The 25,380-nt window shown below is 46.8% G+C and overlaps 1 protein-coding gene across 3 annotated transcripts in view; it reads right to left on the reverse strand.

The window, feature by feature from the left end:
* Positions 1 to 21,878: 21,878 nt before the first annotated feature.
* Positions 21,879 to 25,380, reverse strand: part of ACCS (1-aminocyclopropane-1-carboxylate synthase homolog (inactive)) — a 77,168-nt gene continuing 73,666 nt past the window's right edge. For all 3 annotated transcript variants that reach the window (XM_054972832.1, XM_054972833.1, XM_054972831.1), the window contains exons 14-15: positions 24,183 to 24,336; positions 21,879 to 23,825 (exon numbers count right to left, since the gene is read on the reverse strand). In XM_054972832.1, the coding sequence (XP_054828807.1) occupies positions 23,527 to 23,825; positions 24,183 to 24,336 (453 nt within the window). In that variant the 3' untranslated portion in view covers positions 21,879 to 23,526. The remainder of the gene's footprint in view (positions 23,826 to 24,182; positions 24,337 to 25,380) is intronic.

The raw sequence follows: 25,380 nt of genomic DNA on the forward strand, positions 1-25,380 counted from the left end.
CTTCCAGCAGCTCTTGGGCTTTGAAACATTATGAATACTGGCACCTCTTTTTTTAGAAAAAAAAAGCTCTGCTTATAACTGTTGTTGATTTATGGTCCACATTTTTCACTGAGCTCCAATGTGGATTATAATACTGCAAGTGAATACAATATAATCAATAGCTAGGACATTCACAGAACAAAAATTCAATATGATCAATATTCAATGAAAACATACAGATATGGTAGCCACAAATTTGAAAACTAGCAAAAAACCAAACACATAGGTGAAACTTCTGAATTAAAGTGTAAGTAATTAACATGACATCTTTAGCATCATCGAAGTACCTAGTAGGAGCATGTCTACATCAGCAGACAGTACCTTATATTCTAGTCAACAGTCCCTGTCCCTTACCAATGTTTCCCTTTGAGCTATTACTTATGGCACAGCCCTATAATCTGTGTAGAAAGCCCTTCTGAATAATTCCATCTCTTGTATGGTTTGCAGAAAGCTAGAGAATGGGAGCAAACCTAACCTCCTCAAACAAGCCATTCCACAAGTTGAGGGCTACCTCAGAGAAAGCATGTGTATGGGCAGTTGTTGACTTAGCTCAGCTGCAAGGTGATATCTGCAGAAGGCCCTGTTCAGATGAGTGTGGTGGGGAGAGGTAGTTTTACAGATATGAGGGGGCTAGCCCATGAAGGGCTTTGAATGTAATCATCAAACCCTTGAATTGATCCCAGTAACTTATCAGTAGCCAATGGAGTGACTGCAGAATAGCAATGATAAGCATGCTCCATCCAGCTCCTGAAAGTAAACATTTTGCATCAGCTGGAGTCTCCAAGTTGACTTTGTTTTAATGATCAGAGTGACGGACTCTTGAGTAGACTGGTTTTGGATATTGAATGTTACATATTATTTGGATTGTTTTAGTCCAGATAAATTGAGTAAATTGCAGTACTCTAATCTTGATGTTACCATGACATGAATCCAGGTGGCCAGATCAGCCATGTCAAGGTAGGGGGCCATCTTCCAAGCTTGTCTGAATTGAGAGCAGGCCTTTTTACTGTGCATTTAATTGACTATTGCAAGAAGTCAGGAGGACTCAGCTAGAGAAATAAAAAGAGAATTGTTCTGTAGAGAAATGGTGGCCTGTAATTGCTTTTGGTGGGGGGAGGGGGAGACCTCTAAATCGGGAAAAACCAAACAAATGTCTATTTTTAATAATTTTAATAATAGTTTTGTTAGTTTACAAGTGAAATGCAGGCGCAATGTAATGGAGGAAAGGGAAAGAAAGGGAGGAGAATGGATATTTATAGTAGTGATCAGTGTCTTTGTTCTTGTTTATATTGCTATCCCTAATTGTTTCCATATATTTTGTTCTATTTTTATCCAAATGTCATTTCCCCATATTGTTTTCAGTCCATTTGACGTACTTGTATCAATTTCAGTTAAATAAGAATATATATTTGACGTTATTCCTTTTGTACTATTCATATGTTGCATTAAAATCTATTTGAATTTCATCATCTTTCTGGTCATAGTTTGCCTTACTGTGGGATTCACAAGTAAGTGATGTAATTGACAGAGAAGAATAAATTCATTGAGATTCCTTGCAACTTTTCTTTTAATTGTACTACATAAGGGGGGGGGTTCCACTCTCGTAAAAATCTCTCATTCTGTAAATCCATTTTTCTTTCCATTTACATATTCTTCTAGTTTATCTATGTAAGAAAAATTGGGGTGTAATGTAAATGGCAGTAAGAGGGATACTTCTGGAATTAGTTTATTTTTCCATTTATTCCAGATTTTTAATGTAGTGTATAGAAAAGGATTCTAAACCCATTTTATGTCTCTTACTTTTTTCCCTCCCAAAATATTTTTCAGTTAATTCCAGATATTTTCCACTTGTTTTCATACCCACCGCTTATCAGAGGTGCCCTCCAGGTATGATGTCAGTGCTTTCAACTGGTTTGCCTCGTAATTAGACATGGGCACGAACCGCATTACGAACGTAAAGAACCCACGAACCGCCCAATCGTCCGTTCACAATCCGGCAGTTCGTGAGCATCCGTGACCAACGAACCAGCATTTATAAGAGGCCCGGTTCAGTGCATTCTTCCACGGTTCATGAAGCCAGACAGTCAGGCACCATCAATCAATTCCCTTGGAAATAGAGCCGGGGGAATGCCTGAACTCTGTCTGCACTCCTTCTGTCACCCTGGAAACCTGAATGGAAGCCCAGCTTACCTTGATCGGCAGGTCTTCCTTCCAACCATGGAGCTGCAAAGTGGTTACAACCTGGGAGAAGACAACTGGGGGAGGGAGGGGGAGGGGTGTTCTGTAGCCATGGGCACTCCAATCTCATCCCTGCAAACCCTGATAGGCAGCTCTGATGGCCAACCACAGACCACCTGTGTTGCTCAATGGGACCTCAGCTTATAAAAAGTACTGGGCTCCCAGGCTGGGTTTCACTTTCAGCGAGCAGTGGAGTGGGACAGAGCTGTTGCTTGCTACTTGCTAGCCTTTGGGGAGAGAGACAGTGAGAGTTTAATTGAGCATGGATTTTGGGGATAGGCATCGATCTCCTCTGGTTCCAGGACTGCTGCCTGGCTTGGGGGCCAAGCTCAGTGGGCACCTTGGCTGAGGACTCACATTGATTTTTATTTATCAGTGCCTGATTGGGTCAGGTCTGTGGGAGTGGTGGGCTAGGGCTCTAGTCCCTCCCTCCCTCTGGTGTCAGGGCTGCTACCAGGACCTGGGGCCAAGCTCAGTGGGCACCTCGGCTGAGAGCTCACATTGATTATTATTTATCAGTGCCTGATCGGGTCAGGTCTGTGGAAGTGGTGAGCTAGGGATCTAGTCCCTCCCTCCCTCCCTCTGGTGCCAGGGCTGCTGCCAGCCCCCGGGGCCAAGCTCAGTGGGCACCTCGGCTGAGGGCTCACAGTGTCATCTCCTTTTCTCTCCTCAATTCTTGTTTGCTGGCACTATGAGGCTTCATGCAGTGGACAAGAGTGGTCATGGGGGGAAGTGCAGAGATTGTCCCTGTTGCACCACGGGAAGCAGTATTGTGCAGGGCTCTGGAGCAGCAGAGCCTCCCGCTCCCAAAAAATCACCAGTTGTGGCTGTGGAGGAGGCCAAAGAGCTCTTGCCGCCAGCGAAAGAGGAATTCTTGAAAATGTTTGAGAAGGAGGAGGCCAAGGAATCCTTGGAGGAATGGTTGGGGTTCGAGGAAACATCCAGCCCATCCCCATCCCAAACTACCAGTGGTGCTGTCGCCGCCTGCAGTCCACCCATCACTCCATCTTCCATTGCCAGCTCCACGGCACAACCAGTAACCCTTCATCCACACTCCCCTGGAACCGTTAGCAGGCCACGGTTCAACCTCAATGTATGGAGGCACTTTCGGGCCCTTCCAACTGACCCCCGTGTGGTGCGGTCCTGTGTGTGTGATGGCCTGGTGCGCAGGGGCAATGACCTGACGCACCTGTCATTGACAACCCTGACTAGGCACCTGAAGAGGCACCACCCGAGCCTGTGTTCTCCGTCCTCAGACAGCAAAACATCCGTCGGGGGGAGACAGAGGGCCACCAGCTCGTCTGATCTGGGATCGGTGGGAGGGTCACTGGAATGCACCTTGAGCAAGAAGCCTTGCCCTGAGGGTGCTGCTGGTGGGAGCGGAAGGGTCAGGCAGGCTGCCCTGGGGGAAGTTGTTCCATCAGGGTCAGGGGTGGTGCCGCTGAAAGGGTGAGGTCTAGGGCTCAGGAGGCAGGCGTTCGTGTGGTGGCACAGAGAAAGCCCTGCAAGGCTTTCCCCTATCGCTCATGGAGGGTGTGGGCTTCCAACTGCTGCTCCAGCACTTTGCCCCATGGTTCTCGATGCCATCACGGCGCACCGTTGGGCGTCGAGTCGTGCCTGCCCTCTACGAGTCAGTGTGAGACATGATACGCAGACAGCTGTCGACCGCCCAAGGCAGAACAGTGCACTTCACGGCTGACCTGTGGAGCGGCTGCCATCATGGAGACTTTGCCATCACCGCCCACTGGTGGCAAACAGAGGACCTCTGCCACCTCAGGGCAAGATCTGGCACCCGTAAAAAGGTGCCCAGCTTGACACTGGGCTACAGGGTAGTTCTTCTCCAGGCCCAGGGGATGGACAAGGTCCACACCGGGAAGAACATCGCTGCCACTGTAAAGGCAGCTCTGAGGGAGTGGACATCCAGGGTGGAAGGGTTTGTCCATGGCTTCATGGTGACGGACACGGGAGCCAACATGTTGGCAGCCCTGAAAGAGGCATCCTTCCCGGGCCTGGTGTGCATGGCTCGGGCTGGTGTGCATGCTCGGGCTGGGGAGCAAGCCGAGGGACAGCTGAGACGAGGGAACCTAGTGGACACGCAATCTGCTGGACAGCTGCCATCGCATCGCTTCCCACTTCTCCCACAGCATAAACTCTTCCCGCGAGCTGTTCCAGAGGCGGGAGGGAGGGGACCCCGAGCACCAACTCTTCCAGGACCTGCCCACCTGCTGGCACTCCACCTATGACATGATATGTCATCTGGTGGAGTAGAAGGGCCCGTTGCAAGACATCCTGTCATCTTTGGATGTGCTGAGGAGGGGAGAGGAGTTGAGCCTCAGCTCCATGGAATGGAGAGTCCTTGCCCAGATTTCCCAGATACTGAAACCCTTTAAGGATGCCACTGAGCTCTTGCGCTCCTACGAGGCCAGCCTGGGTCAGGTCATCCCTCTGATCCACGGCCTCAACCGTTTTCTGGCCCAGGAGCTCCAGCACTAACAAGAGCTGCTCCCCAGGGTCTGGAACTTTGTCAGGAGGATCCAGGCCTACTTGGCTGAGCGCTTGCATCCTCTATGCCGCGAGGCACTGTACCAACTGGCCTCCCTCTGTGACCCCTGCATCAAGGGCAGCATCGCCACACAGGTGGGTCAGATGCAGCGCTGGAAAAAGGAGCTCTGCACAGCGGTGCTCCGTTTCCAGAGAGAGAAGGCAGGACAGAAGGAACCGGGCAGGGGCGAGGGGCAGGCGGTGGAGGAGGAGGGGGGAGGAGGAGGAGATGGAAAGAGAGCCACGCCAGGGAAGACCCACCCCAACGGCCTCATTTGATCTCTGGGCCTCGTTGGTGGGCTGTGTGGTTGGCCGCTGCACAGTGGACACGTCCCTCTCAGTGGAGGACTCGGCAGGGGCCATGGTGTGCGCGTACCTTGCTGAGCCCCCCCCCCATGCCAACCCGTTGGAGTACTAGGCGAGGAAATCTGCCATATGGCCGGACCTGTCAATCGTCGCAACAAACATCCTGTCCTGCCCTCCCACCAGCGTGCAGAGCGAGCAGGTGTTCTCCCACCTGGGAGACCTCCGTTCCCGCCACGCATGTCTGCACCCGGAACTGGTGGACATGTTGACCTTCATAAATGTCAACCTCAACCTACTGGGGCATCCTCCCGTGGACCTGGACCTACCCAGGCTCTGAGCTACCCTAGGGTTGCAGGCCCAGCTCCTCCACAGTGGGCTCAAGCCTCCCTCAGTTCTCGGGGCTGCTTCCATGGCTGGTGACCCTTTGTCCTCCTCTCCCAGACAAGTGCCCGTTCCCTCTTTCAACCTCTCCCTCTCCGGAAGGTGCCCAAACGTCCCCTCCCCACAACTTGTCCTGCCCATCCTGTCCTTTCTGTGAAAGCAGGAAGGTGGGTGTTTTCTGATGCTCCGGTTTTGGGGCACGTAGGGCAGCTCCGGAGCTGCGGTACATATGGTTGCACAGCATGGAGCCCACTATCCTAGGCTCCTGCTGTCTCCTCTGAGCATGGTGGGAATGGGTCCCTTGACTCATCTCCTGTCCATGAAGATCGGAAGGTGAGTGATGTTGGAGACAGCCTCCACTGCAACACAGGAGAGGCAGACAAGTCTCTGCCACAGCAGCCTGCGCAATCCAACATGGTGGGTGTTTGGGGCCTCCTGGTCATCCTCTCCCTGTCAAGCTCCCAGTCCCTCTTCACACCTCACCCTCTCTGGGACCGCTCCGACCCCTCCCAACAACCTCCCTGGTCCTGTCCATTCCCATCCTTTCCGCAGGGGCAGGAAGGTGGGTGATGTTGGCTGCCGCCACAGGGTACCTCAGTGGGATCCTCGGAGGAGGCCTCGCAAGTGTTGGGATCTTCCGACTTCACAGTCCCTCTTTGCACCTCGCCCTCTCTGGGACCGCTACGACCCCTCCCAATGACCTCCGCGGTCCTGTCCATTCCCGTCCTTTCCGCGAGGGCAGGAAGGTGCATGATGTCATTGTACGCTGCTGCCCCGCAACTCATTGGCTTTCTTGGCTCATGGCTCACCAACTAAGGGGTCTTCCCAGTCATGCTCCGCGATGCAGCCGGCAGTAACCCTTTGTCCTGTCTCCCTGACATTTCTCCGATGGTCCTTTTTTCAATCTCTCCCTCTCTGGATCTGCTCAGATGCCTCCCAACCTCTCCAGTCTTTCCCATCCCATCCTTTCTGTGAAGGCAGAAAGGTGTGGTGCTGCCAGCTGATGCTGCTTTTGGTCACAAGGAACAGCTCTGCTGCTGTTGCTGATGTTAGCTCTGCACGGTACCCTCCCTTCCATGGCACCTGGTGTCCCCTCTGAGCAGGGGGGAATGGGTCCCTCCCACCCTTTCTGTGAGGGCAGGAAGGTGAGTGCTGTCTACTGCCACTGCTTTGGACCCTGAGGGGTCAGATGCTTTTGCTGAGCTGACAGGTTTGAGCTGCACAATGCACCCCTATCCATGTGCACCTGCTGTCCTCTCTGTACATGGGGGGAATGGGTCCCATGACCAGTCACGTCCTTTCCGGGAAGGCAGGAAGGTGGGTGATGTCTGCCAGTGGTGGTTTTGGCCATGAGGGGCAACTCTGCTGCTGTTGCACATAAAATTGTACAGTGCGGCATCCCCTGTCAACAGCAGCAGCTGTCCCCTCCAGGCAGGGGTGAATGGGTAATGCCACGACCAGTCACGTCCTTTCCACGAAGGCAGGAAGGTGAGTGATTTTGGCGACAGCCTCCACTGTGACACAGGGAGAGTGGACAAGCCTCTGCCACAGCAGTCTGCGCACTCTTTCAGGGTGGATGTCCCTCAGTGGGACCCTAGGATGAGGCCCAACGGTTGCTGGGGGATCTTCCCACTTCCCCTCCATGTGACATGTCCTCTCCCTCCCATCCTTTCCGCCAAGGCAGGAAGGTGGGTGATGTTGGCTGCTGCCAGAATATTCCTCAGTCGGACCATCGGATGAGGCCCTTGTTGACATAATGAGCCAAGAAGCATGTGTGCATCTTGCTGTTTAGGTCTGTCTGTCATAACTGATGTAAAAGATCTATTTGACAGGTCCTTGGATGATGCAAGAGCGAAGAAACAGCTTAGTCACCTCACCTGATGTGCTGGGATTGGACACTGGGAGGTGCTATGGATGTATATAAGCCAGCTGTGTCTGGTGTAAGTGTGGAGCTTGTTCCATTAAGTGCGTGGCAAAGCAATTTGACAGTGAGAACAAAGTCCTGTATATATAAGTCACTGTAAAATAAATGTACATACACTTTTACTACTATAAGTGTGTGGAAGCCTTATTCATAGCTCAGCTACAGTTCAAACCACGCTGCGCCAACAGCTGGGGGATCTTCCCACTTCCAAGACCCCCCGCCTCCCCGTGCCCGCCAGGCCCAGCAGCCGCCTACAGCACCCGCCTTCTGGCCTGCGCCGGGAATAAACACGTGCTCCTCTGAGGCCTGGCGGGCGGGCACATGGGGGGTGCCACCAGCAAATGGCCATGCCCCCTGCCCCCTAGAGGGGAGGTGGCCCACCTTCGAGTACACCCCTTGTATACTGGGCCAACGTCAACTGGTGGCTCTAATTGTATCGAGTGGGAGTTTCCTGGGGGCCTTGGATTGGAGAGGGTATAACTCCAAGATCCCTATTGCGATCTTGACCAAACTTGGGTGCTGGCTGGAGGAGAGCCTGCTAAACACTCCCCATGAATATGGGCTCTCTAAGTCCAACGCAGGCCATTCTGACGCCCACGAATCACAAACCGGTTCATCAGAGGGAAATGTTGGTTTTGGTTCGCTAGTTCGGGTTCGGCGGCGGCAGCACCAAACAATGAACCACGGGTTCATTAATTTTTTTTGGTTCGTGCCCATGTCTACTCATAATATTTACATATGCTGGGTTCTCCCCATTCCCCTAGATCCTTTGCTTTGATAGATAAAATTAGTGAATATCTTTTGCTATTTTGCTAGATCTTTTGGTTCAATCATTATGGGAAGCATTTGAAACAATTTAATTTTGGCAGCGCCTCCATTTTTATAGCACTCATAACTGTCAGATGTATCTGGGGCCATCTTTTAATATTTAATAATATTGTTGAACTATAATTTTATTGTCCTAATGCATATTTATGCAGGTTTAATTGATTAATTCAATCAAAAATAATGTGATTTCTTGACTATGTTTGTTAATCAGAAACTTTATTTATTTATTTATTTTCGATTTTTATTCCGCCCTCCCCACATTTCCAGCAGGCTCAGGGCGGATTACAAAATACATAAAGGTTAAAATATATATAACAGTTGTTATAGTTAACAATTCTAAAAACATCCAATTTATACAGTTAAAATACAATTATATATATCAATATAGCAGCACAAAATTCCACTGATCAAATTTAAAACAACTTCAGAGCATCTCTGCATTCAAGAGATTTTTTTTTAATGGGGGTATTGGTGGTGGGGAGGGCCCAATCCCTCATCAACCGGCCAAGGGGGCTCCGCCTAGCACTGCCCATATGCCTGGCAGAACAGCTCCATCTTGCAGGCCCGGCGAAAGGATTTTAACATTTTACCTATCAAATAGTGCTATTTATCATTTACAGATCATTATTTAAGTTTGCAATGTTGGTTGGAGTCTTTATTGTATTTTCTCACACAGCAGGCTTATGAGAGGGAAGCCTTCATTACTCCCTTTTTAAAGCTGGGGAAACTGAGGCTTCAACTCAAGTCTTGTCGATGCAGCTCTGGTTTTCTACATCCTGGACAATACTTTCTTCAGAACCTGGCTGCATTTTTAAAGCTTTTTCACATCAATGAGAGAAACATACTTGAAGCCTGCATATTTTCCAAGTCAATATCAAATTGCATTTTTCAGATGGCAAAATGACAAATTTGTGAAATGCACAAGGCACTCCTTTATGGGATTTCCATGAAAAGGAACATTGTCACAAGGCCTATGATTAACCTGGATATTTTAGATTTTTTTTCCCTTTCATTTCTGAGGTATCCTTCCCCATAGAAGTATAGATTGGTAAGAACTTGCTTTAAGCAGATCAGCCTTGTGAAGAGTTAAATGCAGCCTTGTGAAGAGTTAATTTCAGTGTCAGGCAGCAAGGAGTAGTAGCACTTTGAGGGTGTAGTTAGAATGAGAGACACCTGAGTTCAAATCCCCACAGAGCCAAAAAGCTTACCATATGACTACTAGTTACTTCCTTTTAGCCTAACCTAGAAGGATGCACTCATGGATGTTGCCCTGAGCTCCTTAGAAGGTTGAGGGAAATGCAACACATAGATATATAGGACCTGGGAATCAGTGGAAGTTGTAGTGCAACCCTGTGCATTTTTACTCAGAAGTAAGTCTCATTGTGTTCAATATAGTTTACTCTCAGAGAAGGGTTTTTCAGACTGCAGCTGTTATAAATATACATAGGACTGATTTGTGTCCAAGGCGTGGTCATGTGGGAGCTCAAAACAGCTATTTAGTAGAGAAGTAGCCTTAGTTTTACTGCGCACTAAGCAGCCCATCTTCAGTTTCCATGATCACATCAAAAAATGAAAGGCTGTCTTGCTACAGATGCTTATGCACAGAATTGTATATTGAGATTAACAGTTCTTTATTACAATAAACATCTTTATTGGAGACTGGGAGCAGACAGACTGAAGACTCAGGCTCAACAGTAACCAATTTATACTTGTAGAAACCACTCCCACTTTTACAACAACCAATACAATGCAAGCAGCTAGAATCCTTTGTTTCCATGAACTACATACAAGTATCTACTTTTGAGCACAACGATTGGACTACAAAGCAACAGTTCTGATTGGCCATGCTCCCAAACACCAATAGCTTTGTAGGCCTCAGGAGCCTTTGTTCTACTCAAGCAATACATAACACCCCTCCCCCCTAAGTTCGGGCTACCCCATCGCAGACGAAGTTGCTAAGATAAGCTGGAGGATGGCTAGCCCGTTGAGACCTATGCAACCCTTCTGCTATAGACGGTCCTCAGACAGGTAGCTCGGTGTTGACAATGGTGTCTGCCCCACTAGGAGACATGGAAGAGTTCTCCTGACTTGACGGAGTTGCTGAACAGCTTTGTGCCGCTTTACTAACTCCACTCTGTTTGGTTGCCGCCACCAATTCAGCCCTTGTGTTAGCAGTACAGGGTGAATAGTCTCTGTCGAATCCCTGTGCCCTCTCCGGCCAGCACTGCTGTAACTGATCAGTGTGTCTCCAGAGTATTTTGCCAGTGGCATTGGCCACCTCGTAGGAGATTGGCCCCATCACCCTGAGCACTGACACCGGAACCCAGGTTGGCCCTTTCCTATAGTTTCTGGTGGAAACTAAGTCGCCCTGTTGAATCCTCCTGGGTGATCCCGAAACCTCCATCTTCCTCCAGGTGTCCGGATCTAAGTCTGGGTAGAGCTGATCGAACAGGGTTGTTAGCCGTCATCCCATCAAGAGCTCCTCTGGGCTCCATCCAGTGGTGGAATGCAGGGTGATGTGCTGCCGCAATAAGTAGTCGGCCAACTGCTGGCTCAAATCCTCCTGACCTAATCTGTGGAGTGAGTCTTTAGTGGCCCTCACCATTCTTTCTGCCTGTCCTTTCGTTGATGGGTGGAACAGCACTGACGTGATGTGCCGGATGGTGTTGTTCTCGAAGGAATCTCTGGAATTCCTGGGAGGTGAATTGTGCACCGTTGTCTGAAACTATAACATCTGGTAGGCCATGGGTCACCAGACACCTTAATGAACAGATGGTCATCGCGGATGTCATGGTTACTTCCAGCCACTTTAAAAAGGAGTCCAAACTTGCTGCTGGAAGGGCCCGGTGAAATCAATGTGGATCCGCGACCACTCTGTGTGCGCTGTCTCCGATGGGTGCACAGGGGCTGTGGCATGTTGGGCCAAGACTTTTGGCAGGGCAGACAGGTCCCTACCTATCTCTCCACAGCTTGGTCCATCCCTGGCCACCACACGTAGCTGCGGGCCAGAGCCTTCATTTTGACAATCCCCAGGTGTCCCACATGAAGTGCCTCCAGCACATGCCAACGCAGTCTGGGCAGAACAACGACTCTGTTCCCCAGAGCAAGCATCCCTTGTGGACTGATAAGTCATGCTGGCGGAAGCTGAAAAGCTGGAACTCAATGTCCAGCCAGCCGATAGGCCACCCCCTCCATACCTAGTTGAGAATCCAAGAAAGTGTGAAGTCCTTGGCAGAGTAGGCTGTGATATCCGCCACATAGAGAGGTGGTTGGGCAGGTCTTCTGGCTGCATGACCTCATGTGCATGAGTGGGGTCTGCGGTTGGGCCCTGCAGTGGCAGGCAACTAAGGGCATCAGCATGTCCCAAGGCTTTGCCCGGACGATAGAAAAGTTCGTAATCGTAAGCAGACAGGAAAACCAACCAGTGCAGCATTCTCAGAGACATGACCTGCGGGGTCTGTTGGTTGGGTGCGAAAAGGCCAAGTAGCGACTTGTGGTCTGTAGCAATCTCGAACTGCTGTCCGTAGACATAGTCGTCGAACTTTTTTACACCAGCAACCAGAGGAAGAGCCTCTTTGTCTATCTGAGCATAGTTCCGTTCCGCCCGTGATAAGGTCCTGGAAAAGTACTCAGGGGCCTTCCACACATCAGGCATTCGTTGGCTCAGGACTACACCGATTCCGTAAAGTGAGGCATCTCAGGTGAGCATGAGCAGCTTGAGTTCATCATAATGGGTGAGTACGCTGTCTGATGAAAGGAGGTCCATAACTGCAGCGAATGCCTGGTCATCCTTCTGACCCCAGATCCAGGGCGCTTTCTTCTCAAGTAGTCTATGCAGTGGCTTGGCTAGCGCATGCAACAAGAAAGAGTGGTAGAAATTTAGAAGCGCGAGAAATGCTTGGAGTTCTTTCTTGGAACGAGGTGTTGGTGCACTGCGAACGGCCTGCACCTTGCTGGCTGTAGGGTGGATGCCGTCAGCATCAATCATGAATCCCAGGAATTCTGCAAGAGCCACACTGAACTGACACTTCTTAACCTTGAGTCCAGCGTCCTGGAGGCAACGGAGTACCTGTCACAGATGGCCAACGAGTTCTGTAGAGGACGTTCCTGCGATAAGGACATTGTCAAAGTATGGAATGACATCAGGGATGCCCTTGAGCAGTCCCTCCATAAGTCCTTGAAAAGTTCCGGGTGCCACACTGACCCCGAACTGGAGCCACTTCACTTTGAATGTGCCTTGATGAGTCATGATGGTCTGTGCTTCCACAGTGGCATCATCTATTGGAAGCTGCTGGTATGTTTGTGCCAGGTTGATCTTTGCAAAGATCTTGCCCCCTGCTAGCAATGCCAGGAGGTGAATCACTACCAACACCGGATAAGCATGCTGTTGCAGTGCCTTATTTAGGGTGCAGTTATAGTCCGCACAGATACATACTGCCCCATTGGCCTTGATGAGCGTGACAATAGGAGTCTCCCAATGGGCGTGTGACACTGGTTCAAGGACCCATTGTGTGAGCAGCCGGTCCAGCTGCTCATCAATGCATGGCTTGAGAGCAAAGGGAACATATCGAGCTTTCAAACAGATTGGCAGCACTGTAGGGTCCAAGTCAAAGGATACCAGTGGTCTGGTGTATTGTCCCAAGGAGCTGTCGAATACGGATGGAAATTCAGAACAGATGGCCTCAATGTTCAATTGGCTGATTTAATGGATGCCGGTGATATGGATTCCTAACGCTTCAAACCAGTCGAGTCCCAGCAAACTTGTGCGGTGCTCCTCAACGACGACCAGGCAGAGGGGGCCACAGAAATCTTTAAAACTAACTTCGAACTTGCCGACACCTGCAACCAGAAGCCGACGACCCTGGAAGTCCGTCAAGTGTATGTTGCACGGCTCGAGCTCTTGGTCTGTTTTCTTGGGACACACTCGGTGGTAGGTGTCCATTGAGATTATTAAGAGCGCCAATCCAGTGTTGACCTCCATCTTACATGATGTTCCTTCAGTGTGCACCATTACCCTGATCTTCTCTCTGATAGGTATTCAGGTGTTCAGGATTGTGGTACGGCTGGAGTACTTGGTTACAGAGTGGCACTCTTCAAGCTGGAAAGAACCCCTTCGTTCTGACCATCATCATTGCGTCATCTGCAGCAGGGAACCTCTGCTCTTAGGTGCCCTGCATGCCCTTGCAATGTGCCCCTTCTTTCAGCAAACCTGGCATTCAGCATCGCAGAATTTGCAGGACTTCCAGTCGTGGCTTCCTCCACAGCTGGCGCAAGGCAATCTGTTGGTGCATTGCTGTTCGGATTGCTTGGACGGCACCACTTGAGTCCTTTAAACCTCGTCATTGTCCCCCGAATCATTCTTGATGCTCTTATGGTGGACCAGTTCCACCTTTTTTGCTAGGGGAGGACTCCATGACTGGCGTACCTCTCTGGTTGACTGGTCAGCTGCTTCCGCTGTTAGTGCCTCCTCAAAGGCTTCCTTGAACATGAGTGTCAGGCCTGGCTAGTGGATTCTCTCAGACTCTCCACTTCATCAAACATGGTTGTATGAGTTAAAGGTCTTTATTAGATAATGCCCCCCCCAGAAGTGCACTGGTACATAGTAATTGCCTGGAATGCCAAAGCAAAGTCTTCCCCAAGAGGTCATACCTCCAGTCCCCTCCTACCAATTCAAACAAGAGTCTGTTGAAGTCGGTGTGAAAGTCCTGAAAGAGATGCAAAGCTGATTTTCCCAAGGCTGGTTCCCAGATGCGCATCTCCAGCTGCACTGATAACACCACTCAGCCCAAGCAAAGCATAACTAAGATACATTGAAGGAGGAAAGCTACCCCACTACCCACACTACTACCCATCCCCCCAGTAGATATACATTCACCAGTATGGCAGGCAGGCTGGCTTGCCTGCCTGACAGTGAGTTCCTTCTTGGTGAATAGCCGTCGTTGCAGCTTCTCGTCCCATAGACCACATACTAGTCAGTCTCCGAGCGCAGTCTCCAGGTCAATGAAGTTGCATTGTCGTGCGGCTTGCTGGAGAGCTGTAACAAAAACGGTCACCAACTCACCCTGGGCTTGGTCCTGCTTGTAGAAAGTGTGTCGGCTAGTGATCTCTGATGGCTGTGGCGAGAAGTTGTCTCGGAGCCAGTCTTGGATGATGTTGAATGCCGTAGCTTGGAGCTTAGCTGGCATCATGAGCGCTCGGGCTGTGTCAAAAGTGGACTGCCCACAGATGCTGAGGAAGGTCACCCTCTAGAGGTCCACATTCGTGACCTTGTTCGCCTCAAGATAGAACTTGAACCTCGTGATGTATGCCTCCCAGTCCTCGAAGGTTGGGTCAAAAGGTTCAAAATGGCCCTTGGAGGCCACCATTCACTGTCAGCGAATCACGATGGGGTGGCTGTGTATCAGTTCTGTGTTGTGATTTAGCTCTCAGCGTTGCGGGGCTGCCTACACACCTTTGCATCCCATCCTCATCGCCAGTATTGTATATTGAGTTTAACAGCTCTTTATTATAATAAACATCTTTATTGGAGACCGGAAGCAGACAGACTGAAGACTCAGGCTCAACAGCAACTAATTTATACTTGTAGAAACCACTCCCACTTTTACAACAACCAATACAATGTAAGCAGCTAGAATCCTTTGTTTCCATGATCGATATACAAGTATCTACTTTTGAGCACAGCGATTGGACTACAAAGCAACAGTTCTGATTGGCTGTGCCAGCACCCAAACACCAATAGCTTTGTAGGCCTCGGGAACCTTCATTCAACTCAAGCAATACATAACACAGAGATTGCCAGTTTGGACTCTTCCAAACAAGTAAAGCAACTTCAAGTACTGCCTGGGCATCTCCCTGGGAATGTGCACGTTCCAGCAGCCATTATAATTGGCAATGCTCATCTTTAACTTTGCATCCTGCTATTTTAGGGAGCATGCTCTCATTCACTGCATGGATGTGGATGGTGAGATTACTTATGGCATTTCTAAACCTCACTCTGCATTTATTCTGTTGTCATATCACCTCTGGAATGAGAGTGTTGTGAAGCTAAGCAAAATGTCTGTGGCGTATAGGTCATCCTCACAGAACTTGCCGATGGCTGTGAAATGTTGCCACCATATCAGAAACTTGATCCACATGCAGGTCTCCCCAGGCTATATTGAAAGATTAAGTAGCAAGAGGTTCTGAGGGTTCATCTCCTAAATATCAAGTGGCTGGCACTTAAATTATTCTAATGAGTATATCCATAGCTAATTGGGGCAGAAGATACAAGAAGATAAGTGGATGGACTGGAGAATAGCCTCTGTGCACAAATAAAATGTGGCCAAATATTCTTAGTTGATTCATGAGATGCCTTTTTTCTTAAAGGAATGGAGATTTTGCAGCAATGAATTTTTAAATGTTCTGAATGGATATGTTTATTGCATTATATAACATGCATAGCTTATTTAAGAAAAGTTTAAATAGAATTGTTGAGTGGGAAGGGGCCCACTACCCTCATCTCTGAGGTACAACTGCTCATTCACTAATCCCCAATCCACTCAGCCTGCACAGTCCAGACTCTTAACAACTGATCAAATGCTTCCAATCAAGAATATGGAGTATTATGAATAAAGCATTGCCTCTTTATGAATGGATGTGAATGCTGACTAAATGACTGTTCCAAGGCTGTGGAACAACTTTCTTCTGGATCTTTGGAACTGTTCCTCTTTGCATGTATTCTAGAAGAGCTTCAAAACTCTGTCTCTCTGTATGACAGAGAGAGGAGAGAGAGAGAGAGTGCAGTGGGATTTCTCACTTCAGCAATGTTTGTGGCTGGATGATCATTTATACTTTTATTCAAAATGTGCAAAACAGAAATGTTCAGGGGAGCATTTTTATGATGAGATTAGAACCATAGTACAATGGAACAGCTCAGAAAGTTGCTTTTAAAAGGGAATAGGAATGTTTATGTATCATTGTCTTCAACCTTGCTGCATTATTTGGTCTGTTACATTCTCGGAATTTCTAGAAATCATGCTGCTTTAAAGGTACAAGAGCAACCCAGGCTAGTATTTTCCAGTCAGTTGGCAACTTTGTACAGGAGGCGGCAAGGGAAACCTGCACTGAGATGGGAGGAAGGGGAGGGATCCATAAATGGGTGTGCGGCTGCAACTGTCTTCATTGGCCTTTGACCTGGGTCTGCCACTACATAGGCAGCCAAGGCTACTGGATGCCAGGGATTTTCTTCACCCTAGAAGCTGCCTGCATGAACAGTTGGGAAGATCTGCGCAGAAGAAGACACCTCCTTCTACAGGCTTATTTCCCCACTTTGTATCAGGGTGCCTGCAAACTTCCATGTCTCCATTAATCAAGCACATGAACTTTCACCTACACTTTTGATTACGAAGCAAATGATACCTTAAGAGCAGAGCATTGCTTCTTTATAAATGGAGAGGCTCAACTACATGAAGGATAAATGGATTTTGTTGGGTCCCAAAGGGAAGAGCTTTGTTATGAGGCAAGAGCACTGGCCAGTCCATATGTGCTGGGAAAGAAGTGGGACTATGGTTTGCTTTACAGGCCACACTGATGCCTGCTCAGTGCCCTGAAACACCTTTCGTTCTGTCTGCACTTTTCTAAAAAATAATGCATTATATCAGAGGCACCGTAGTAATGATATTCTAGGATTGATAGTCATTTTACTCATACTAAATAAAATAGGAATCTTAGCTGAACCAGGAAAGATAATAAATGGTGTAAAAATCCCTTCCTATTCTGTTAAAGAGTTAGGACATCTTTCAGGAAAAAGCACATATCTTTTGACAGCTGTTTCCTTGGCTCTGTAGAAAAAAACAGCAAGGGATCTTGTTTGTATTCAAGAGATATAGCTAAGGCAGACAGGTCTGCAGCAACCCAGTCTATTTTTAGATTGTTGCTTGCCATTTATATCCTGCAAAATTATTCATCAGCTTCAGGGTGACAAGCTAATACGTCAGAGCCTTTTTAAAAAACATACACCCTTTGCTTTCCTATGCTCCAGGGTGGGGATCAGTTTCAGATCACAAATAACAGCCTCCAGCTCATGGCTGGTTTTAATTCTTATTTTGCATGCAACAGCTTACCCAGTTCCATTTGTTCCTTATTCTTACACAGCACTGAACCTGCAGAGGAAGCAAAATAGCAGCAGCTGGGATTCCGCAGTGATGCTGGTTATCTGTTATGATGTTGCATCTGTGGAGGTAGGTTAAAGGTAGTCCCCTGTGCAAGCACCGAGTCGTTACTGACCCATGGGGGGATGTCGCATCATGACGTTTTCTTGACAGACTTTTTGTTACGGGATGGTTTGCCGTTGCCTTCCCCAGTCATCTACACTTTACCCCCAGGCAACTTTTACCAACCTCAGAAGGATGGAAGGCTGAGTCAACCTTGAGCCAGCTATCTGAACCTGGCTTCCGCCAGGATCGAACTCAGGTCATGAGCAGAGCTTGGGTTGCAGAAGTGCAGCTTACCACTCTGCGCCACGGGGCTCCTTTGCATCTGTGGAGAAAGGGTGTTATATAGCAGGGAAGATGCTAGACTTGTCACTACAGAGCCTGCCCTGTAGAAGTGATGGGCAATTAGCAGGGTCAGACTGGCTATTTAACTGACGGGGAAATTTGCCAGTGGGCCACTGCCCTATAGCGCCATTGGTATCCTTGGCTCAAGCACCTCATCAGCCATGGCAGTTTGTGTCAGCTCACCAACAGTCTCCTCTAGCACGGCTTTCAGTTTGGAGGATGATGCAGTGGGTAAGCTAATGCCCAATGTCAGCCCCATTGAGTTGAATGGCCTGCCGCAGTGGCTTATAGCACAGCAGGGCCTCCTCTGCGTGACTTGTTCCAGGGCCATTTTCACTTCCCTGTCAACTCCTAGTATTTTGGGACATTAATAAGAATCAGATTAGTAAAGATAGCTATGGCTGCTAGAAGTACAGATGTTTCCTACTATAGTGGCCTCAGTTACCAGAATAGCTAGATATTTACTTAGTGGGTCAAAATAACCTCCAGATCCCTTACTAGTCTGTTCAGGAGCTGGGATATCTTTCAGAAAAGACGTATCTTTTGACCCCAGCGCAGACTCCATCTATCTTCTGGATTGCTCCATAAATTGGTATCATCTAGTACAGGTTATGAAGCATTAGCAGTTGAATGGCTGAAGGTCATTGATTATGGAATTGTGGGTTGAATGTGCTTCCCTTAAGAGGCAAATTAGTAGCAGTACTTTACTTTCCCTGAATAGCAGTCAGTAATACTTTTTTTTTTAATACACAGGAAGATCTGGGTTTTTTTGTTCTCCTTACTAGTAAGCTTCTGAGCAAAATGTTACTTGAGGCAGCAAAAGGGCTGGCAGCCTCACTCATTGAATTACAGAAATAATCCAAACCCTCCCCCCTTATCCTAAAGAACAAGAAATATGACCAATATTAGGGATAAGTGAAGAGCTCAATTAGGAGCCAATATAAACGTATCACATCTGATGCAGTATCTTCTTCACAGAGGTGAGGTCTATGAATAAACTTTCCTAACTAATGTAGCACCACTTGAACGGGATTTCCAAGCACAGGGAGATTCCGGAATGGGTTTTTTGGGGGGGCTTTCTGTGTAGTGCAGAAGCAAACGTTTCAAGTGCCCCTGCAGCCTGCTGTGTCTCCTCCCCTTCTGATGGGGAGTGGGTGAAATGAGAGCATGCAGTGGGAGAATGAATTACTTCCCCATTTCTATTTGCGTTAATACCTTCTGCCAGTATGATACATAGTTAGGATCTAAACTATGTTCTCCAATATGTATCCTGAGGTGGTTCTATACTATAAGGACAATATGTAAGAAACAGCACATTTCAGATAGTACAGAAGACATAAAGGAGGAACCAGAATATGACCCAAACACCTGGATCTTTGGGATCCTTACTTAAATACCAGAAGAATTATTTGATGTTCATTTTGTGCCATATAAAATCACTCCTACTATTTACTCTTCTAATCACTGCCTGTTACACCATGTGGCCCCCAAACAGTGGTGTGATTGATAGCAAGCATGAAGAAATACAAGTGTAAGGGACAGCATTTCACATTCTAATTGATACCAGATGAGCTGAATTCATCTTAGTTGATTCTTTCATTAGAACTATTTGTTTATACTTAAAACGTTTGAACCATTTAACAGCTAGAAATGTAAAGTACCAGATTCTACCTTTGCCCAGCTTTTTCTGTCACTGACAGCATGAACTAAATATAGCATTGATTGTTGCTGTAGTTGTCTGTAATGTTTGTCTTTAACCCACCCCATATTCATTACAGTTGAGTTCAGAGGGAATGAGGTCACAGGGAGGACTAGCCCAAAATAGCTGAGTTCTCCTGCATGCACTCGTGCACATTGTGAATGTGGTAGAGAACAGCAGGGAATACACAGAACAGCTAAAAATAGCTTTTGCTTCCAGTGTTTGTATCAATATGTTTTTTACGCTTGGGTTTGCTCATGTCCTTTACTATGAATAAATGTCCTTAACTATCAGAGGTAACAAAGTAAACTACTTTGAACAAGATACTGCAGAGAAATCTAGGCTTAGTGTCAATGTTTTCTCCCCTATCCTCTCTTTTTGACACACCCTTAAAAGACTGAGATTCCAGCAGTCTTTTGAGCCACCAAGTCAAATGCAGCTCTCCTCCCAAGTATGCCTGCATAAAATGGCAAAAATCATGGGAATGTCAAGCCATCGGTTGTCCCCTATATATGTTTGATCTCTTGCATTCAGTTTAGTTATGCAGCTGTGCTGTATCATCACATCCTCAATCCAAGAAAATGATTTGGGAAGAGGCAAAAGATGCAATTTTGTCACCCTGGGGACAGGTGGATCTTGGCCCAAAGAGAGAACTTCAGCCATGAACAGAGGCTACACCTCCAACCAGATGTCCAGAAATCTGGAGTTATAATCCATCTTCTCTCTCCACCAAATTTAGGTGAAGGAGCAGACAATAAAGAAGCAGCAGTAATAATGGTACAATGTCCAGTAGTAGAAAGGTCTCAGAATAGAGAAAAGGCGAAAACAAAGAAAATGCAAGAGAAAGGGGCCTTCTTTTTTCTTAAATATTACCCTATATCTCTTTTTATGCAGGCAGTTGCGTAGTTTACAATAAATATGATTTGAACCAATCCCAGGCATAAGGATTCTTCTGTACTTTCAGTCTTTTCCACAACAATTTTTCATGAGTCTTGATTATTTTGCATAACTAAACTGAATGAGTTCACACAATGGATCTTTGTTGTTCCCACTACTGCCTACTGAAAAACTTACCTCTGAGGCTCAAGGGATGCTCAGAAATAATTTAGGATAGGGCATGGGGAGCTAGGTATTTGGGAAGATGAAGTCAACAGAACCCCATCTCCAAGCACACAATCTTGAGCAAGTTCCCCCAACTTCAAGAATGGGTGTTCTGGAGGTATAGGGAAATGCAGTGGGAAGGGGGAAATCTGCACCAATCCATTCTGCTATCTCCTTTCAGTGCGCAGGTTTTTTGACCCATGTTGGAATGCACATATGTAACAACTGCAATCCACTATTCATTCAGTTTGGTGTAGTGGTTAGGAGCACGGGACTCTAATCTGGAGAACCAGGTTTGATTCCCCACTCCTCCGCTTGAAGTCAGCAGGGTGACCTTGGGTCAGTCACAGCTTCTAGGAGCTCTCTCAGCCCCACCTACCTCACAGGGTGTTTTGTTATGGGGATAATAATGACATACATTGTAAACTGTTCTGAGTGGGCATTAAGTTGTCCTAAGGGGCGGTATATAAATCAAATGTTATTATTATTATTCCCACAATAATTCACTTTATCCCATAGCATATACCATGGCTTTCATCATTTATCATTTCTTGTCATACTGTACTTTCTCTCAGTAGTCCCTCTTGATTTTCTCCTTGCTCTACATTTGTGATGATGGAAGATAATAATTACAGGGATATCAAGTATGAAATGTCCTGCGTCATGGTTTGATGATCAATTGATTCCTTCAAGTCAACCCTACTGCTTTACAAATACAGCCACTTCCAAGGGCTAACACAACAGCAAAAGAGAAAGCGATACTTTCCATTTTTAGGAAGTGGAGAAGTAAATGACCAGGATAAACCAAATTGATCTAAACTACCTACCAATGGAACATCAGAAGTTGGTTCACAAAACTAGTTTTGAGATTCCTGTTAAAAATCATGAGTTTATGGAATCCTGAAGAGCACCTTAGCAAATCAGAATATGTTAATTTGCCATCACTACATGTGCTCTATTTGCAAAAGCACTTTAAGTGAAAATTCACTTCATAGTCTCTTTCAAACAACTATATGCATTTGCCCTAACTGAAGTCATTTCCTTTTCCATCAACATGGTTTTCATGATATCATGGACCGCAAAAAGCCCTTGTGCTCAACAGCACATTTCAGCTCAAAATCGATCTGAAATGGGGTGGATGGCCTTCAGTTCCATCAGCTGAGTTCTAAAGAAGTCGATAAGTATTTCAGAACTAGGATGTGGAGATACATGGAATAACTTGACTGCCTACTTCTTGTTGGATATACTTCCGAACAGCAATTACAGAAATGCAAATTTAAAAGTGTTCGATTTGAGCCATTGAGATTTTAATTGTGTTAGAGTTGCAGGTTTCCAGGCTGCGACAGATGTAACAGCACCTGTCTGCTAGCCATATTTCAGAAATTAGGAATGGATTTGCTTGCTTGATCCCCTCTTTGGATATTCTCCTAATGATGATTAGTCCTCTCTCTTCCAACATTGATAATAAAGTAATACCTCCTTTAATACTGTGATTATGTTCCTAAAAACAGAGTGCTAAGTGTAACACATTCGTAAGAGGTATTGGTAAAAATGGTTCTAATGGGGCTACAGTTACAATATCTCCATTTCCTGATGTATGAGGCAGCAACTGGAGGAGGAGCCTTCTGTTACTGTGCTAGTACTTCTCTGGGTCAAGACTTCTCCCCAGTAGAGCTGAAGCTTCCTTTTCTGTCAGCCCCACAGCCCCTATTGAGCCCTATTCTTTAGCTATGTAGGTCTTTCATGGATTTCCAAGATAGACAGGTGGCTGTGCCCTCCTCTTCCCACCCACCCCAACCCCCTTGGCAATGCTGTATCACTTTCAGCCTGGACCAGCCATACTGCAGAGCTGCCACCCAGCCCTCCTTCCCCATGTTTTATTTTAAAAGCTACACCCAGGATAAACAGTATTAAATGAAATGGATTTTTAAGAGATGTTACTTTAGTGAAAGCTAACAACAGTTTGCTTCAAATGCTGATTAGAAGCAAATCCGGTTAACCATGGGTAATTTCATGAAGAAAGTCTGTGGCAGAAAACCAAGTATGAGAGGAGGGGGCTGCAGAATTGTGTGTGTGTGTGTGTGAGAGAGAGAGAGAGAGCCTGTGGCCTATTCCTAATCCCTTAACCATTGCCCTTAGAGTACTGGAATTTAATAGCAAACCAGTTTTGTTTCTAAAGCATACTCACACTGTAGTATATGAGATACTTATAAAAACCTGCGATTTACCCGTAGTAGATTATTTGAACCGATATATCTTTGAACCAGCCTTTAAATACTGTATTAAAGTGCCTTATTGATGGAACATACATACGTAGATCAAAATTTGTTGCACTTAAATTTCATTCTGAGTGGGGGTAGGTCCCTAATGTAGTGTGCCCATGGGTGCTATGGTTCCCACCAACACCTTACCTGGTGCCTGCCAAGTGTTTTTAGAAAGTGGGTAAAGCCAAGTGGGGCCTTTGCCCAGCAATGGCTCTGACTGGCCACAGGAAATTTGATTGGCTATGCAGATTTTTAAAGACATTACATTGGCAGCAGCTGCCATCACAGAACAAGGATCTCGTGTGTCTGAAGGAAAGCTGTGGCATTTGTGGCTGAGCCCACCATACTGTGCCAAAATTCCAAAGGTCCCCACAGGCTCAAAAAGTTGGGGACACCATAACTCTCCATATTAGAGAGAATAAGCTTATTCAATAGAAACAGGAATATAAAATACATTATACAGGGTAGAGGCAGAATAAAAGCCAGGCCTCTGTATATGGCCTCAGTCCAATGAAAGCACATCCCATATAATGGTAATGAAAAGGCGGTCAAGGAAGGAGCTTTATAAAAAGGTTTCATGGTCTATGGAAAACACATCCCTGGTCACAAGTGAAAGCCTAACCATGGTGCCCTCCAGGGACAATCTCCGTGCAGATGTATTGCAGCTGTTTACTGCTTCCCCACCAACTTGCTGAAAACATCATAGATCTCTGGCTTCTCCTGTGCAAACTGCTCTGCTGTATTTTTCTGAAGCCAGTCAGATGAACGCATTTGCTGCTGCAGAAGGCCAATAAGGTCACCAAGGTTGGAGCCAGCAGCAGACACTGGCTCTTGGTGATGGGACACAAAGATCACTTCATCTGTGCTGTCTTCTTTGCCCTCTGAATCAGACTGGCAGGCCTGGTCTCTCTCTTCATTCAGGAGTTCTTGCTCACATTCTTCTAAGACCTCACGGACCCTCTGCATTCCTGAAGATAAGGGGGGAGCACATTGGTTGGATCAAAAACTTGACTCAGGCCAACAGATGATGTGCTGAAGATACAGAAGATCATGTCAGACTGCCAATATGCTACAGACAATTGGGTAACTCGCAGTTCAAAGTGGCCAGGAAATGCATATATTGGAAGATGGTGGTCCTCACACTCTGACATATATGCCCAGCAGCTGTGTATGTCACCCCATTAGGGGTTTGATACACCTGATTTTGCTGCTGCTTGTGACTGCAAAAGACATCCCACTGTCAAGCTCCCAACAGGCTATACTACACTGGCTTGGTGGATCATAAGTTGTATGGGGACAGAGCGCAAGAGAAAGACAGCACTGACCTAGCTGCAGCCGGTGCATTTTATCAGCAAAGATGATGCGGAACCAGCCAGGCTCACTACATTCAAAAGCTTTACCACAGGAAAGCAGGATCTTGTTATCCAGAAAGCGTCTCCAGAGCACCATTTCCTCTTCAAAGGTTCGTCTTTTCAGGTACTGGAATCAGTTAACAGAACAATCAGCAAAAATAAGGTTGTTTGGAGACACTATAGATAACATCATAAGATATATGAGACCTAGGCCGAATCCACACTACATAAATTTTCCCGCAGTTTTCCAACTTTTTTTGCGCAAATCTCAGTGCTGTTCACACTACCTGTTTTCCATTCCACAGTTCTCTCGCTTCTCTTTCGGTTTGGTTTTCATCGCCAGTTACTGGTCTCTTGCGGGAGTTGCACGGTGGACGTGAATGCCTAGAAGTGGATTTCGAGCGCCTTTTCTTGAAACCACCCCCACTTCCATTTCTCTACCCTGTATAGGAAACCCATTCCTAATGCGTCGATTGGCTTATTGTCCCCGCAAATGCTCTGTACTCCATGAAAGCTGGGATTTCATAGCTTACTTTGTTACATTGAAAACATTATTTTGATGTTGCCAGAATAAAATCTCGTTGCTGGGGAAAGTGATCTGCAGAATTCTATCCTCAGTGGCGCAATGCGGACCACCCCACGTTTTCTGTCCTTTTTAAAAAATTTTAATCTGATTAATGTAATATCGAAATTCCGCTAAATGTTCTTGCACAATTCAGAATATCACGGAACACATAGGCACTACAGATTCCCTTTTTTCCGCGGCCACCGCAACTTCCTAAATATTTTTATAAATACTGAAATTTTAAATGGGATCCATGATAATGAATCCTACCAGCTGCTATCACCCACAAAGAGATCTTTCCTGTGTGCTTCCTTTTTATAGGATTTTTAAGTACGCCGCCAGAAATATGAACCAATCGCTACGAAAAGCGGCACATGATATATCACTTTGCTGATGTTTCAGTATATTGCGATTTCGAAATAACGGAATTCTGTTTTAAAAAATTTAAAAAAAAATCGGGCGGGAAGATTAAGCCCCGCCCACTAAGACGGCTTTGCCAACGGCTGTGTGAACAGTAGGTCGCGCAAGGAATACGCAGTTTAAGCATGAATGTGAACAGAGAGGTGAAATTTGCGGGTTGGAAACACACGGAAGTTTTCCGTTAAA

Source organism: Eublepharis macularius, chromosome 2 (assembly GCF_028583425.1).
Source record: "Eublepharis macularius isolate TG4126 chromosome 2, MPM_Emac_v1.0, whole genome shotgun sequence".
In the NCBI taxonomy this organism is placed as follows: Eukaryota; Metazoa; Chordata; class Lepidosauria; order Squamata; family Eublepharidae; genus Eublepharis; species Eublepharis macularius.